The sequence below is a fragment of the Molossus molossus genome, unplaced genomic scaffold (assembly GCF_014108415.1).
Source record: "Molossus molossus isolate mMolMol1 unplaced genomic scaffold, mMolMol1.p scaffold_m16_p_1, whole genome shotgun sequence".
NCBI lineage: Eukaryota > Metazoa > Chordata > Mammalia > Chiroptera > Molossidae > Molossus > Molossus molossus.
In genome coordinates this window covers 55,709,793-55,724,617 of record NW_023425344.1, presented here as the reverse complement: position 1 = coordinate 55,724,617, position 14,825 = coordinate 55,709,793, and the positions used below count along the sequence as shown (strand labels likewise).

The 14,825-nt window shown below is 39.9% G+C and overlaps 2 protein-coding genes across 2 annotated transcripts in view; one reads left to right on the top strand and one right to left on the bottom strand.

Moving 5' to 3' along the window:
- Nucleotides 1-14,825, bottom strand: part of ART3 (ADP-ribosyltransferase 3 (inactive)) — a 117,131-nt gene that overhangs the window by 92,192 nt on the left and 10,114 nt on the right. The gene's annotated exons all lie outside the window — the stretch shown is intronic.
- Nucleotides 4,831-7,009, top strand: CXCL10 (C-X-C motif chemokine ligand 10). The gene is made up of 4 exons (XM_036244038.1): nt 4,831-4,942; nt 5,359-5,485; nt 5,967-6,056; nt 6,511-7,009. The coding sequence occupies exons 1-4, from the start codon at nt 4,882-4,884 to the stop codon at nt 6,545-6,547; spliced, it is 315 nt and encodes a 104-aa protein (XP_036099931.1). The 5' UTR covers nt 4,831-4,881; the 3' UTR covers nt 6,548-7,009.

Below are 14,825 nucleotides of genomic sequence, written 5' to 3'. Positions count from 1 at the left end.
TGCCTGCCCCAAGCAATAATTCATTCACTGTTCTGATGACAGAGTTCCTGCATCTGAGGTTCCAAGTCTTATGTGTGCCCCGCTTGCAGATGTGGGCTTATATCTTGGCCTCTTTGCCAAATTTTGAGCCAAAACCTTCCACATACACTAGCCTAATCCTACACTAGCCTAAACCTTACCTTTCCCTGGCCTATCTCCACACTGTTGCAGCCTAGATATGAAAAGACCTCCCAGATACTTCCCTACTTTCCAAGTATCATCTGCATCAGATTTCTCACTGCAGGGTGATGCCTGCATTTGGAACAGTATTTCATCTTGGATCCCCTGTTACCAATCCCTTGCAAAGAACACAAGCAGACTTGGATATTGCTGAACATCACTATCAGGCCCAAGACATTATACTACATGGGTGTCACCTGCTTCCTACTGATATTATCTGCTGTGAATAATCAGACAAGTACTAATGCTGCGATAAGGCACAAAGTTTTGCCCCTATAGATCACCCAGTTGAAACTATGCTAATTTCAGTTGTCACTGTTATCAGTTCAATGGCTGATACTGTTTTCCCTTTGCTTTGCACTTGTCTTCTTAGTACTGTATCCATCTTAAATCAACCTCTGTTTTGCCATCTTGTTCTCCCAAGTTATGTCTCTATTCATGCCCCTCTTTTGAAGTTATTTCTTCAGAAAGCATCTTTTGGCCCAGCCGGTGTGGCTCAGTGGTTAAGCATCGACCCATGCACTAAGAGGTCACCGGTTCGATTCCCGGTCAGGTAACATGCCCAGGTTGTGGGCCAAATCCCCAATGGGTGGCGTGCAAGAGGCAGTCAATCAATGTTCTTGCTCATTGATGTTTCTATCTCTCTCTCCCTCTCACTTCCTCTCTCTCTAAAATCAAAAGAAACTATTTTTTTTAAAAAAAGCAGAACTTATATGCATGTATGCATGAACAGTGGACATGGACAACAAACTGGGGAAAGGGCAGGGAGGGAGGAGGAGGGGGGAATCAGTGGGGGGAAAAGGAGAAACCTCTGTAACTAAAATTAACTAATAAAAAAATAAAAATAAAAATGAAAATGCAAAAAAAGAATGAGCATATTATATTTACATGCAATATAAACAAATTATACAAATAAAATGAGGAGTGGAAGGAACCAGAAAAAAAAAAAAGCATCCTTTGTTTTTGCAATAATCCTATTATAGTTATTTTCTTACTCCATTCTTTTTTTTTTTTTTTTTTTTGGTTCATGCTCCTAGTGGGAACCGAACCCGGGACTCTCTGGTCTGTAGGCCAATGCTCCAAACCACTGAGCCAAACCGGCCAGGACCTCCATTCTTGTTATTACGTTTTTAACCAAGGACTGACTGTAATACATGAACCTTTTGTTGTTGTTGTTGTTTCTTAATCTTCACCCAAGGGTATTTTTCCATTGATTTTTCCTAGATAGTGGAAGGGAGAGAGGGAGGGAGAAAGAGAGAGAGAGGGAGAGAGAGAATCATCGATGTGAGACTCACATCAATGTGAGAGAGACACATCAATTAGTTGCTTCCTACCAGACCATGACCAGGGCTGGGATTGAACCTGCAACCCAGGCACATGCCCTTGACCGGGAATCAAACCCACATCCCTTCGATCTGCAGGTCGTTGCTCTAACCACTGAGCTATTGGCCAGGGCAACACATGAAATTTTTTACTAACTGTCCAGAAAACAAATATCCAAATGTGTACTGTTTTCTGGCAAAATAGTTACATTGGGGACTATTCACTTGTTTTAATTATGTTATAAATGCCCAAAACATTTCTGGAATTCTTTTAAACTTGCCAGTTCCACATTTTTAACCTTCTCCAAAAAGCCAAACCTATTACTATAGCATATGCTTAAAGGGCAAAACCTGGCTAAATTAGTTTCCAAACATTAGATTTACTTATAAAAGATGAAAATTTGCTATTACTGAGAAATTTTTTTAAATTCTTAAAGAAATTTTAAAAAATTACTTAGCCTCTCAAAGTAATTACAGAAGTTTAAAATAAATGTTAAGATAAAAACATCATAGTTAAAATAAATGAATGGGAACCTTTGTATAACATCACAATTATCTAACCTTCAAGATTATCCTTCTAGGACTTCCAGTCAAGATGGCAGCGTAGGTAAATGCAGTATTGCATCCTCCGACAACCACATCAAAGTTACAACTAAACTACAGAACAACCATCATTCAAAGCCGCCTGAAATGAAGCTGAATGGAAGTCCTACAACTACGGAATTAAAGAAGCTACACGAGAGACTGGTAGGAGGGGCGGAGGCAGGAGGGGCAGAGGCGCGACTGGCTGGTCCCACACCCATGTGTGGCAGGTAAAAATCAGGAGGACACCTCAGCTGGGAAGGTCCTCCCTGAGGACTGAGGGGTCCCCGTCCCACACCAGGTGCCCTGCTCAGGGTTCCAGTGCCAGGAAGAAAAGTCCCCATAACTTCTGGCTGGAAAAACCAGCAGAAACTGAGGCTCAGAAGATGAGGCGGCTGGAGCCCCAGGCAGCTCCTTAAAGGGCCCGCGCACGGACCGAACTTGCTCCCTCTAAGCTCAGAGGGGAAGCAGCTCGAGGGATGCCAGAAACATACAGGGAAGAACTGAGCTGTTTGGCATTGAAGTGAGGGCTGGAGAGGGGGCTTTCTTCTGAACAGACGTGCTGTCAGAGGCCTTTGTTCCTTTGGTAAACCCTTCCCTGGGGCAGCAGACAACCGCCATATCTGGGACTCCAGCAACCTGGCTCACACTGGTTGCCCCGCCCTGGTGATTCCCTGAGGCCCCGCCCCACGCAACTTTCAGGCCCACCCAAGCTATTGCCAGTTGCTTAACCTTAGATAGGCCTATCTTGGATCCTGCTTCAGGTTTTCCTAAATTCTTTCAAACAAGCAGCATCTGGTCTCAGCTAGCCCCATACCTCCCGTTAAGTAATACATAGAAACAAACACAGCGAGGCAGCCAAAGTGAGGAGACAAAGAAACAGGTCCCAAATGAAAGAACAGAACAAAACCCCAGGAAAATAACTAAGCAAAATGGAGATAAGCAACCTAACAGATGCTGAGTTCAAAACACTGCTTATAAGGATGCTCAATGAACTTAGTGAGAACCTCAGTGAACTTAGTGAGGGCCTCAAGAGCATAAAAAAGGGCCAGTTAGAAATGAAGGAGGCAATTACTGAAATAAAGAATAATTTACACAGATTCAATAGTAGAGTAGGTAAAGCCAAGAAGCAAACCATCGATTTGGAACATAAGGAAGCAAAAAACACCCAATCAGAACAGCAAAAAGAAAAAAGAATCCAAAAAAATGAGGACAGTGTAAGGAGCCTCTGGGACAACTTCAAGTGTGCCAACATTCGCATCTTGGGGATGCCAGAAGGAGAAGAGAGAGAACAAGAAATCGAAAACCTATTTGAAACAATAATGGCAGAAAACTTCCCTAACTTGGTGAAGAAAACAGACATACAAGTCCAGGAAGCAAAGAGAGTCCCAAGCAAGATGAACTCCAAGAGGCCCATACCAAGACACATCATCATCAAAATGAAATGCAAAAGGTTCAAGACAAAGAGAGAATCTTAAAAGCAGCAAGAGAAAACCAGTTAGTTACCTACAAGGGAGTTCCCATTAAGACTGTCAGCTGATTTCTCAAAGGAAACTTTGCAGGCCAGAAGGGAGTGGCAAGAAATATTCAGAGTGATGAAAAACAAGAACCTACAACCAAGATTACTCTATCCTGCAAAGCTATCATTTAGAATTGATGGCCATATAAAGACTTTCCCAGACAAGAAAAAGTTAAAGGAGTTCATCACCACCAAACCATTATTATATGAAATGTTGAAGGGTCTTCTTGAAGAAAAAGATAAAAAATATGAACAAACAAAATGGCAATGAATACATATCTATCGACAATTGAATCTACAAACAAAATGAATAAGCAGAACAGAAACATTCTCATAGATACAGAGAACATTTTGTTAGTTGCCAGATGGGAGGGGGATTGGGGGAATGCGTGAAAAAGGTGAAGGGATTAACAAGTACAAATTGGTTGCTAGACTGACAAACCTCAAAGGGAAGGGGGATTGGGGGGTGGGAAGAAATAAACCAAAGAACTTGCATGCATATATGCATAACCAATGGACACAGACAACAGTGTGGGGAAAGGCAGGAGGGGGGCGAGAGTGAGGAGCAGCGGTCAATGGGGGAAAAATGAGGAACATCTGTAATACATTCAACAATAAAGATAAATTAAAAAAAAAGATTATCCTTCTATATATAAAATGAAGATAACTTCTTACAGGGTTATTATTGGAATAAAATGAGAAAGTAAATGACATCCCTGAAACCCATAAAGTGAATAAATGTAAGATATTCCTAATCATGTCTTACCAGTGCAAATTAAAACAGAATATTAAGACAGACTCATTTTAAAATTGTATTTAGTGCTGTGACTTAAGGATTAAGTTGCATTTTTATTTTGCCGGAGGCTAAAGATGAGAATCAAAGATCTATTTTAAAAATAATTTCTATATGCAATGAACTTCTGTTTTTTAAGAAATAGTTCATAATCTGGAAAGTGAAACTTAACTCACTCTAATTGAAAAAAGGGGGATGGAGGGAAATTCCACAACTCAGAAGCCACAATAAATATAAATAATACCTTCAATTCATCAACATGGGACTTCCCCAAGGAACAGGCAGCAGGATTTGCTGAGTCATCTGTAATGTTATCCAATCAGAGTTAGAGAGGAAAAGTGCCTTTACAAATAAATACTGCATCCTAGCCACACGTTTTTCTGAGACATTCCTCAACTGCCTCAACATCCTGAGTCTACTGCAGAGGAACCTCCAGTCACAGCACCATGACCCAAAGTGCTGTTCTTATTTTCTGCCTTATCCTTTTGACTCTGAATGGAGCTCAAGGTAAGAAACATGAAAGGATAATTTGTAAGGTCAGAAATAGAACTGGGTATAAATTCTACAAATACAGAAATAGTGTATTTGCAAAAGTTTTACAGCCTATGAATGAAGGGGAAAAGGGAAGATAGAGAGAAAATGTGAAGGAATGAGGAGAGAGAAGATAACACAGATACCCTCTTAGTTAATTTAGCTTAATTAACCATATTCATTCTGCTCAAGGGTATGATCTTAAAATCAACAAGTTGTAATTATATTTTTTCAGATAATCGACTAATCATTCAGAGCTGTTTTATAATGGAATCATCCCTTCTCAGATTGACTATGTGATGATAGGTTCTGCTAAGTACCACCTAATCCATGTTAAATGTCTAAAATGAAAACTGCACTAACCTCCTATGCTGTACCTGTCTCTTCTGCAGGAGTACCTGTCTCTAGAACTACACGCTGTATGTGCATCAAGATTAGTAATCAACCTGTTAATACACGGTCTTTAGAAAAACTTGAAGTGATTCCTGCAAGTCAATCTTGTCCACGTGTTGAGATCATGTGAGTAGAATACCATCTGATTATCATCTCCCTGGCTGTAATCATATAAAAATATTTATTGATCACAAAAGACCAGTAAAGGGTTTATGCTGATTCTAAGAATTCTATACAGCAAAGAGAAACATGTAGAGTAAAATTTATTTTTTATTTTTTTATCCTCACCAAGGACACTTTTTCCACTTTTTCTTAAGATAGAGTAGGAGAGAGAGAGAGAGAGAGAGAGAGAGAGAGAAACATCGACGTGAAAGGGACACATCGAGTGGCTGCCACCCAGGGCTGGGGACAAACTGCAACCGTGGTACGTGCCCTTAGCAGGAACCAAACCCAGGTCTCTCTGGACTGCAGGCTGATGCTCTAACCGCAGAGCCAAACCGGCCAGGGCTAGAGTAAAATGTAAATGTCTGACTTAAAAACCGTATATTCCATCTGTTTATCAGTCCAACATTATTTTAAGTATTTTCACTCCTGTTTACTTCTATAGTGCTACAATGAAAAAGAACGGGGAGAAAACATGTCTGAATCCAGACTCTAAGGTCATCAACAATATACTGAAAGCAATGAGAAAGAAAAGGTAAGTTTGCTGTTGCTTGCAAAAAAAACTTTTTAAGAAATGTTGATCTTGGGAAGTTAGAAATACTTGTATTGAGCTTTCCTGTAGGATCCTTGGCTTAAGGTGTGTTGCCACTATGCCCTCTCCTCTATTCCCAGTTATTTATATACTAAGGTGCCATCTCTGTGGTATCAAATGTAACCCTACATGTCTAAAAGTGTCAATAAGACACTTCAACCTTGAGGTGGAGCTATAATTATCCAAGCAAAGTTGTCAAACTACTCCCAAGCCTTTCCTGGATTTACAAGAGTGGCACCTGTAATCCACAATGATTGTGTAGCAGCAGGAAAGCTCACCATACACTTCACCCAAGGACTTGGGGTTCTTTATGAACCCAGTTAAGTTTCAAGTAGAACACAGACTGAAGCCACAGTTGAGAGTTTCAAACTTTTACACCCTCCTTCTCTTCTTACAGGTCTAAAAGATCTTCTCGAACACAGAGAGAAGCATAATCACTGCACTACTGATAAGGATGGACCATCAGTTCCTTATAGACAGTATATGTCAAGCCCAAATTGTCCCTGGATTGCAGTTCTCCTAAAAGGTGACCAACCACAGTCACCAGATTAGCTGCTATTACTCCTGCAGGGAAGCGGATGATGGTTCATCATCCTGAGATGTTCAGTAGTAACTCTGCCCTGGTACTTATACTATAAGCTATGTTTATTCTTAGTGAATGTGCCAAGTGCTAGCCCTCATCTTCCTACCTTCTAAATGTTATTAGGAGATCTTTCTCCCTCTGGGCTTAGCAGAGTTCTTAGGATCTCAAATAACTAAAAGGAATAAAATAAAAATGATAACACAATGGGCTTCTTTCTACTGCCATACTCCAAAGGGGCTCAGATTCTTCTGGTGGTTGTATGTTTATGTATATTTCAAAATACATAGAAGCAGCTAGAAATGTCTGAAAATGTATGTGAAAACAGTATTATTTAATGAAAAACTATACAAGGTAGAATTCTTAGATATATATGTTTCTTATTTTTTTTCAGTGTTTATGAAATAAGTTGTGTAATTAAATACTACATATGAATGAGCAATGGAAGAAATGTTAAAATATAGGTATTTTCTCTGCATATCATGTAAGACAAATATGCTGGATGTTTTTCAAAATAAAAATGATGTGTTCTCCTGGAAATATTAAGAGAGATTATTTAACTGTTGAGAGACCAAGATGGTAATAAAGCAATTACAACTATGATGAAGTGTCTGGTGGGTCATTTCACGAGGACATTAATTTCATAAGAAGCTTAAATTGGAGAATCCATAGCCTAGAGAAGTTGGGACGGGTAGAAAACAAATGAGTTTGAAAATTACCATATTACATCCAGCCGGTGTGGCTCACTGGATTCAGTGTCATCCCATAGACTGAGAGGTTCTGGTTTGATTCCTAGTCAGGGTACATGCCCGGGTTGCCAGCTCAATCCCCCATAGGGGGCATGCAGGAGGCTGCAGATCTATGTATCTCTCTCACATCAATATTTCTCTCTCTCTAAAAAATAAATTTTTTAAAAATCATATTTAAAAAATAAAATTACCATACTCCTAAAAGAGAAAGAACTCATGGACATGGACAATAGTGTGGTGATTGTGAAGGGGAGAGGAGAGGGGGAAGTGGAAGAGCGCATAGAGGGGATAAATGGTGATGAAAAAAATAAAATTTACCCCTGGTTAGTTTGGCTCAGCAGTTAGAATGTTGGCCCACAAACTGAAGGGTCATGGGTTTGATTCCCAGTCAAGGGCACATACCTGGGTTGCAGGTTCGATCCCTGGGCCCAGGCCGGGTCATGTGGGAGGCAACCCATTGATATGTCTTTCTCACATTGATGTATGTTTCTCTCTCTCTCCCTCCCTCCCTCCCTTCTTCCCTCCCTCCCTTCCACTCTATCTAAAAATCAATGGGAAAATATCCTCAAGTGAGGATTAACAACAAAAAAAACTTTTTAATAAATAAATGAAATAAAATAAAATTTAATTTAAAAAATTAAATAATTTTTTTTTTAAAAAGAAAGAAAATTACCATATTCATTCTAACTGTACTCTCCTGAAAGGCCCATGATACAAGATTCCTTTAGAACTGATGAGTGCTGAGCTTCAGAGCCTTATAGCCAACTTTCTGTGAAACACCTCTACTGGAATATCCCATAGTAACATCAAACTCCAAAATATCTTACATAAATTCCCCTCTCCCCCAGATCTATTTCTCCTCTTCCGTTGTATGTCCTAGTTTAACAGCACCATCATCCACTCTTGCCCAAACCAGAGACCTGGGAGTAGTTCTATACTCCTTCTTCTCCCTCACCTCCTATAGCCAATTAGTTACTAAGAAGATATTTAAAATGCATTTAGTTGGCAAATTATTAGTATTGAGAATATAATTTTCAAAAGCCCTATGAATAAAAAAGGAAAAGATATACAACTAATTGAAAAATGAAAAACAGAACAGGAATTTCACAGAAGGGAAAAAAGCACACATCCTTAACATATGAAAAGATGTCCGACCACATTAGTAATTAGGGATATGTCCACTCACATCATTATGGTATACCATTTCACATCGCCAGACTGGCAAAAAATGTTAAGCTGAATAATACCAGTGTTAGGAAAGACTCAGAGCAATGAGAAATGCCCCTCACTGCTGGTGGGAGAGAATATAGCTATGACTACTTTGGAAAACAGTTTGGTATTACCTTAAACATGTGCACACTCTATGTCCTAGCAATTCTACTATGTAGATACCATAGATAAATTCTTGCATATGACATAAATGAAAGAATGTTACAGCAGCACTGTTTATAACAGAAAACTCTTGACACAAGCCAAATGTCCATGATTAGAATGAATAAGTAAAGTGGAATGTGTTAATTCAATGGAATATTGGACAGCAGTGGAAATAAATGAAGTAGAACTATACACATCAACATGGATGAAACTCAAAAATAATCTTGCACAAAAAAAGCAAGTCACAGAAAAGTACATGCAGTATGACTGCATTTACTATAAAGTCTTAAACCAGGCAAAATTAACATCATATTGTGGAATTAAGACATATATGATGAAAACAAACAAAAAAAAACAAAGGAATGATCTCCATAAAATTCAGGATGTTGATTACTTCTGGAGGTAAGAAAGAAATTCAATCAGGGAGGGGCACATAAGGGGCTTCTGGACTATGACAAAGTTCTATTTTTCACCTAGATAGTGAGTACATAAGAATTTGTTCTTTATTTTATTTTATTTTTTTGTTAATCCTCACCCAAGGGTATTTTTTTCCCATTGATTGGGGGTGGGGGGCACCAATGTGAGAGAGACACATCAATCAGTTGCTTCCTGCATGCTCCCCGACCAGGGGCCAGGGATTGAACCTGTAACCCAGGCAAGTACCCTTGACCTGGAATCAAACCCGAGACTCTTTGGTGCACAGGCCAATGCTCTAACCACAGAGCAATACCGCCAAGGGCAAGAATTTGTTCTTTAATTTATACCCAGATATTTTAATTTTTAAACATGTGCTCTATTTTATATTGAAAAGGCAAAACAAACTAACAAAGAATTAAAAAAACTCTTGACTATTACCAATTGTGAGGTGTCTTCATGAGTATCAAGCAACTTAACATAGCAAAATAGAGGAATAAGAGAGCTGTCACTGGAGGTGTAATGTTTAACATGGTGAGTACAGTTAATAATTATGTATTTAATATTTAAAAGTTTCTAGGCCCTGGCAAGTTTGGCTCAGCAGTTAGAGTGTTGGCCCACCAACCAATGAGTCGCAGGTTTGATTCCAGTCAAGGGCACGTACCTTGGATGCGGTTGGTCCCCAGCACTGGTCAAGGTCATGCAGGAGGCAACCAGTTGATGTGTCTCTCTCACATAGATGTCTCTCTCTCCCCTCCCCACCTCCTTTCCTCTCTTCCACTCTACCTGAAGATAAATAGAAAAATATCCTTGGGTGAGGATTTAAAAAAAAAAGTTTTGCCCCAGTGGGTTTGGCTCAGCTATTAGAGCATCGGCCTGCGGACCATAGAGTCCCAGGTTCGGTTCCCGCTAAGGGAAGTGTACCTCAGTTACAGTTTGTCCCTGGCCCCAGTTGGGGTCGTGTGGGTGGCAACCACTCGATGTATCTCTCTCACGTCGATGTTTCTCTCTGTCTCTTCCTTCCTCTCTCCCTTCTGCTCTATCTGAAGATAAGTGTAAAAAAATGTCCTCGGGTGAGGATAAAAAAAAAAGTTCCTAAGAGAGTAGATCTTAAAAGTTCTCATCACAAGGAAAAAACTTATAACAATGCATGTGATGGAGTCTAACTAGATTTATTATGGTAATCATTTCACAATATATACAAACATCAAATCACTATGTTGTATACCTAAAAGTAATACAATGTTATATATCAATTATATCTCAATGAGGAAAACCAGAAAAAAATCTAATGCAGTATCAGAATAAAAGAGAGAGTGTGTATGTGCAATCACATTCTGGTATATGACAAATAGAGAATATGACCATTACTATGGGAGCCTTAACTAGATTACAGCAAAAGTGACAGAATTTCTTCTTCCTGCCCTCACATTTTCTTTTTCTTCTTAAAGCCCTAAATCTATACAAAAGGTCACCTGTCTTATTCTCAACTGACTATCAACTAATTTTCAGGAAGGTATTAAACAATAAAGATTTAAATTGTTCTCTGTTCAAAAGTAGGGCATTCATTTAGCAAACATTTATTTATGCCCCCCTATATATCAGGTTATAAGAAATTACTATATTGCAAGTTTATAATTTACTATTAATAACAGAGATAAAGGTAAATAAATTTGAGCTGAAAAAGTCTAAATGTACAAAGAAAAGTGGAGAAAATCAAGGAAGCCTTTCCTAAGAAAGCGATGGCAATCGAATTTGAAAGATGCATACGTATCTGATAGATAGAAGGAGAAAAGTGAATTATAGTAGAGGAAACAACACGTGCAAAGACACAAGTGTGAGACAGTGTTTTGCGTTCAAGCAGGAAAAATCTAAGTATAACGTTAGAGATGTGAAGATTGTGGGAAAAATGTTGGAGAGACAGAAATTAGATCATGAAAGCCTTTCTATGCTATGTTAAGTATGCCGTCACCACCATTATATAATTATAAGCTATATACATGTTATAAAACATACATAAAAATAATGTAGAAGATTGCTATACTATACTGTAGTAACAAAGCTCCTCAAAATATTAAAGATCTAACACAATAAAAGTTTACTTCTTGTTCACACGAAGTTCCATGTAAGTTGGCAGGTCCTCTATGCTAACTCAGGAACATAGTCTCTATTTCTTTTTTTTTTATCCTCACCCAAGGACATTTTTGCATTTATCTTCAGATAGAACAGGAGGGAGAAAGGGAGGAAGAGAGAGAAAGAGAGAAACATTGATGCGAGAGACACACTGACTGGTTGCTACCCACACAACCCCAACCAGGGCCGGGGGCAAACTGCAACCAAGGTACGTGTCCTTAACCAGAACAGAACCTTGGTCTCTCTGGTCTGCAGGCCAACGCTCCAACCACTGAGCCAAACCGGCCAGGGATAGTCTCTCTATTTCAATCAAGGGTTGCCATGTCAGGAATAAGAAGGATAGAAGTGGCATACTGGCTTTTAAATGCTTCTGTCCACATTACCTTGTCCAGAACAAAGTATTGTCTTATTTCAGTGCAATGAGGGATAGACACTGTAAGAGAAAGTGTACTTGTCTCTGCCACAACAAGAAAAATTATAAAATGAAACATTAAAAAATCGAAATGTTGCAAACTGATCTAAGAACACTGGCCTACAAAGAATGAAAAGCGTGAAATGATTGTATTTTTGTCTACTAATTTTCTTTGTCAGCCCATACTTAGTTAATTCACTGTTCTATATCTAGAGCTTGATAACTGACACATTCTTCTCTCTCTGTTTAAGGGCTGGCTGAAAACCTCAACAGAGCAGTAAGAATATGATTATAACTATTCTGGTGATTCTAAATAAGTCATGAGCCCTGGCCGGTTTGGCTCAGGAATAGAGTGTTGGCCTGCGGTCCAGAGAGACCCGGGTTCAGTTCCCGCTAAGGGCACGCACTTCGGTTGCAGTTTGTCCCTGGCCCTGATTGGGTCGTGTGGGTGGCAGCCACTCGATGTGTCCCTTTCACATTGATGTTTCTCTCTCTCTCTCTCTTCCTCTCTCTCCCTCCCACTCTATCTGAACAAAAAATGGAAAGAATGTCCTCGGGTGAGGATAAAAAAATAAAAAAAAGCTAAATAAGTCATGAAAGCCTGCTTGGGTCTCTGTGTTCTCACTTATAAAAGAGTAGTAGAAATAGCAATCTTCCAGAAATGTTGCTAAGATAAATAACTGTCAGAGTTAATTTAGCCCTGTCCGGTTTGGCTCAGCGGTTAGAGCATCGGCCTGCAGTCCAGAGAGATCTGGGTTCGGTTCCCACTAAGGGCATGTACCCGGTTGACACGGTTGCACTTTGTCCCTGGCCCTGGTTGGGTCCTGCGGGTAGCAGTCACTCGATGTGTCCCTTTCACATCGATGTTTCTCTCTCTCTCTCCCTCTCTCTCCCTACTATTCTATCTGAACAAAAAATAGAAAAATGCCCTCGGGTGAGGATAAAAAAAAAAGGAGTTAATTTAAAAAGTATTTCTAGCCCTGGCCAGTTTGGCTCAGCAGTTAGAGCATCAGTCCATGGACCTTCGGTGATGGGTTCAATTTCTGGTCAAGGGCATGTACCTGTTGCAAGTTCAATCCCTGGCCCCAGTCGAGGTCATGAGGGAGGCAACCAATTGATGTGTCTCTCTCACATTGATGTTTCTCTCCCTCCCTCCCTCCCTCCCTCCCTCCCTCTCTGTCTAAAAATCAATAAAAAAATATCTTCAGGTAAGGATTAACAAACAAAAAAAATGTATTCCTATGTCACAGGATTATAAATAATTTTATTTCTTTTTGCTTTTCCTTAATTTCCAAATGTTCTACAAAGAACATTTATAGTCAGAAGGAAAAATTTTAAGCAAATGGAAACCAATTTTCAAAGACACTAAATTATCTTAATCATAAAGGACTAGAATTTATGTTTTCAGTGACCGTATTTAATTACTCATCTCTGAGAAAGATTTGAACTGAAAACAGAGTCATTTACATACCAGAACTTCTCCATGGTAGGTTAAAAATTAGTGGCTTGTGTTAAAAATTATTAAACCCTTATTGGATATATTTCACGTCACCAGATAATCGTGTTTGTTTTTATTAGTCTCCCTGCTTATCCTCTTGCCTGCTACCATTTATTCCATATACAATAGCCAAGATAATACTTCTAAAAATGAGATTATGGCTCTACCCTAGTCTCATCCTTCCAATAGTATACCATCACACTTTATTTTATTTATTTATTTTTTATTGTAAAATCCATTTATCTGAAATGCCTAGAATAGGCAAGTTGATATACATACAGAAAACTAGTGTCTACCAGGGATTGGGGGAAGGGAGGGATGGGGAGGTATTGCTTACTGGGTCCAAAATTCCTGCTGGAGGGAATGAGAAAGTTTTGGAAACGTAACGGTAATGGTTGCATAATGTGACTGTACCCTTAAAAACAGTTAAAGTGGCAAATGTTAGCACAACACAGGAATTCTATATAATCATACACCTTTTAATGTTACTAAAAAGCCATTATGATGTCAAACCAAGGAATTCCACAGTCTGCAGCATGTCACGTTGCTAGTCAGACTTGGAGGAGGTGAGGTACAGAGAACGAAATATTCAGAGGTGCGCCTTCACTGAACACACGTCCGACCAGACATCACCTGGGTCTTGGTGGTGTTTTGGATGCTACTGCAGCTGAGATTCAACAGCATGTGGCAGTGTTCTTTGAGGAGAGCAGACATCCCCGCACAGCACTGCTCCGGGGAGCCTGTTACCCCAGCACCATCTACTAGGCCAGGAGCCCCTCCATGGTGCCAACCTGGTGCTAATGGTCTACAAACCATCTTGCTACCGAACAACCACACTTCTTGACAAGGCAACAGGCTCCCAGTGAAACGCAGACACATTACAAGGCCGGCCAGTCCTCTCACCCAGCAACTGCAGCCCTCAGTGCGAGGCGTGCGCCCGCGGGCCCAACCTGCCGCCGCTCACCAGGTGTAGATCTGCAGCTCACTGGACGGCACGTTCCCGCGGGAGAACTCCACGCGGTGGTGGCGCCCATTGGTGGTGGTGAAGACGCGCAGCAGCAGCGGGCATGGCTTCTCCGTCTCCTTCTTAATTTCCTCCTGGGTGACGCACCACTCCACCACCATCTTCCTCCACTGGCCCGGGAGAGGCTCCCCATCACACTTTAAATAAACTCTAAAATCTTCCTCATAGTCTGTAAACTTCTACATAACTCTCCCACCTCATTCCTACTACTCTCCCCCTCCACCTTTCAACTCCAGCCAGACTGACCTCCTATTGCGTCTCAAGCATAACAAACTTATTTCCATCATTTCCATAGCTCACTCCACTTTATTCAGATCTCTGCTTAATATTACCTTCTCAGAGAAGGCTTTCTTTATCAATATATTAAAAATAGCACCATTTCTATTAATCTCTTTACCTTCTTTTAACTTTGTTTATAGCCTTTATCATTATCTGTAAATATATATATTTACTTCTTTACCTATGTATTCTCAATCCCCACAAAGTTATATGAGAGCAGGAACTACACCTGTCTTATTTACCACTGTA

Bases quoted from the DNA above. Each gene is read 5' to 3' on its own strand.
- CXCL10 (XM_036244038.1), top strand. From the start codon at position 4,882: ATGACCCAAAGTGCTGTTCTTATTTTCTGCCTTATCCTTTTGACTCTG. The intron at 4,943-5,358 runs GTAAGAAACATG...TCTCTTCTGCAG, and splicing joins GACTCTGAATGGAGCTCAAG to GAGTACCTGTCTCTAGAACT. The intron at 6,057-6,510 runs GTAAGTTTGCTG...CTCTTCTTACAG, and splicing joins AAAGCAATGAGAAAGAAAAG to GTCTAAAAGATCTTCTCGAA.